Consider the following 1,584-nt stretch of genomic DNA (forward strand, 5'->3'; position numbering starts at 1 on the left):
CTACCCGCCGCTCGACGACCCGGCCCCGGGGCACAGCCGGTGCCCGGGAGTGGGCGGAGGACGGAGACGCGCCCGGACAGTGCTGGTCCGGCCCGGCAGGGAGGGGACATGCCGGCCTGGAGCCTCTGGGGGAACGTTGTGGGGTTACTGCTCCTGTCAGGCCTGGGCATGGGCAAGAGGTGTGTGTGCGGACAGCTGATGCCACCACAGCCCCCTCACACTTAAGTCTTGTGCGTGGGGCAGCTTGTCTGCAGCCCCCGCAGCTCAGCGTTGCTGGCCTGCTGTCCCCTCAGTGTACCTGGGTTTGACAGCCCGCCTTTCCATCAGCTCTTCTGAGAAGAGCCATAGCACGGGCATCACTTTGTCACCCACTGCTGAGATGGCTTCAAGTGCCCCTGTTTGCTCTGAGGCAGCCAGAGCAAGGGGGGCTCCCCTCTGCATTCCCTTCGGCCAGGTCTGAGGTAAAGGTACAGATCCTCCAGGAAGGTTTATGCCCTGTGATGGAGAGATTCTCCTCCTCCATGTGGCCTTAAGGTTCACTTTATCATCAGAGGGGTGGAGGTGATCATGTCCTGGAGCCAGATTTTGAACCCTTGTACTGGACAACAGACAAGGTATGGGAGAGAGATGGGTTCTGTGCTGATCAGACAAGACATGGATATTGCTTATCTGTCTGCAGTGGGGCTCACTGTCACAGAAGTTGATCTTCTGTCTTGTTTCTCCTTTTTTTCCACCAGGGAAGGGAAACTACTGGACCTTAGATCCCAACTGTGAGAAGATGTTTGACAATGGGAACTTCCGTCGCAAACGCAAGCGGCGCTCTGAGCCCAATGCCCCGGCTACCACATCTGTGGCCTCCTCTCTGGGGGGCTTGAAGGCCGAGGAAGAGCGACCCATCCCAGCTGCAGGCAAACCGTGTGGAAACAGCCCACCCCCAGAGCTGGACCCGTCGCCTTCTGCCAGGGACCATCCAAAAAGCTCCTCTCCCTCCAGTATCATTTCATCCACCCCTAGCTGCCTCAGCACCTTCTTCAGTGGCATGAGCACCCTGAGCAGTGGAGGCAGCCGGCTGACAGGGGGTCTCGGCAGTGACCTGCATCACAGGAACTTCTCTGCCGGACAGCTGAGCAGTGGCACTTTCACCCCTTCCAGCAGCTCTTCTCAGGAGGTGCCTTCACCAGACCAGCTTCAGCGGGTTGCGGGACCTTCCCCCGCTTACTACAGCTCCTTCCATCCCAGCAGCAGCAGCCAGGGAGCCCAGTACAACCACTACTACAACTTCACGGTTAACAGCCTCATCTACACCCGGGATGGAACGGAGGTGTAGGATACAGTCGGCTGGTGAGCGCTGCAAAGGGAATGGGGGTTGCAGGTGTATCTGGCAGCACGGAGGACCGTACGCTTTTGCAAACAGCATTTCAATGTGGACACTTCCCAGGAGTTCTTCCAGGAAGACAGATCTTCTTACCTTTCAAAATAAGAACATCCCTTAAACACCAGCAGAAGGCAGATGCAAAGTCTTTTCCCCATCCTGGAGAATGTTAGGTGGTTTAGATGGCTTGCCATCTAAATTCTGCAAATGAA

The 1,584-nt window shown here is 57.0% G+C and overlaps 1 protein-coding gene across 1 annotated transcript; it reads left to right on the forward strand.

Moving 5' to 3' along the window:
* Window positions 1–737: 737 nt before the first annotated feature.
* LOC104164111 (forkhead box protein I3-like) lies at window positions 738–1,327 on the forward strand (the record flags this gene model as incomplete). The annotated part of the gene is made up of 1 exon (XM_009703341.1): window positions 738–1,327. A coding segment is annotated over one exon (590 nt), but the record flags the coding sequence as incomplete, so codon positions are not given.
* Window positions 1,328–1,584: the final 257 nt, after the last annotated feature.

This window comes from Cariama cristata, unplaced genomic scaffold (assembly GCF_000690535.1).
Source record: "Cariama cristata isolate BGI_N322 unplaced genomic scaffold, ASM69053v1 scaffold4767, whole genome shotgun sequence".
Lineage (NCBI taxonomy): Eukaryota > Metazoa > Chordata > Aves > Cariamiformes > Cariamidae > Cariama > Cariama cristata.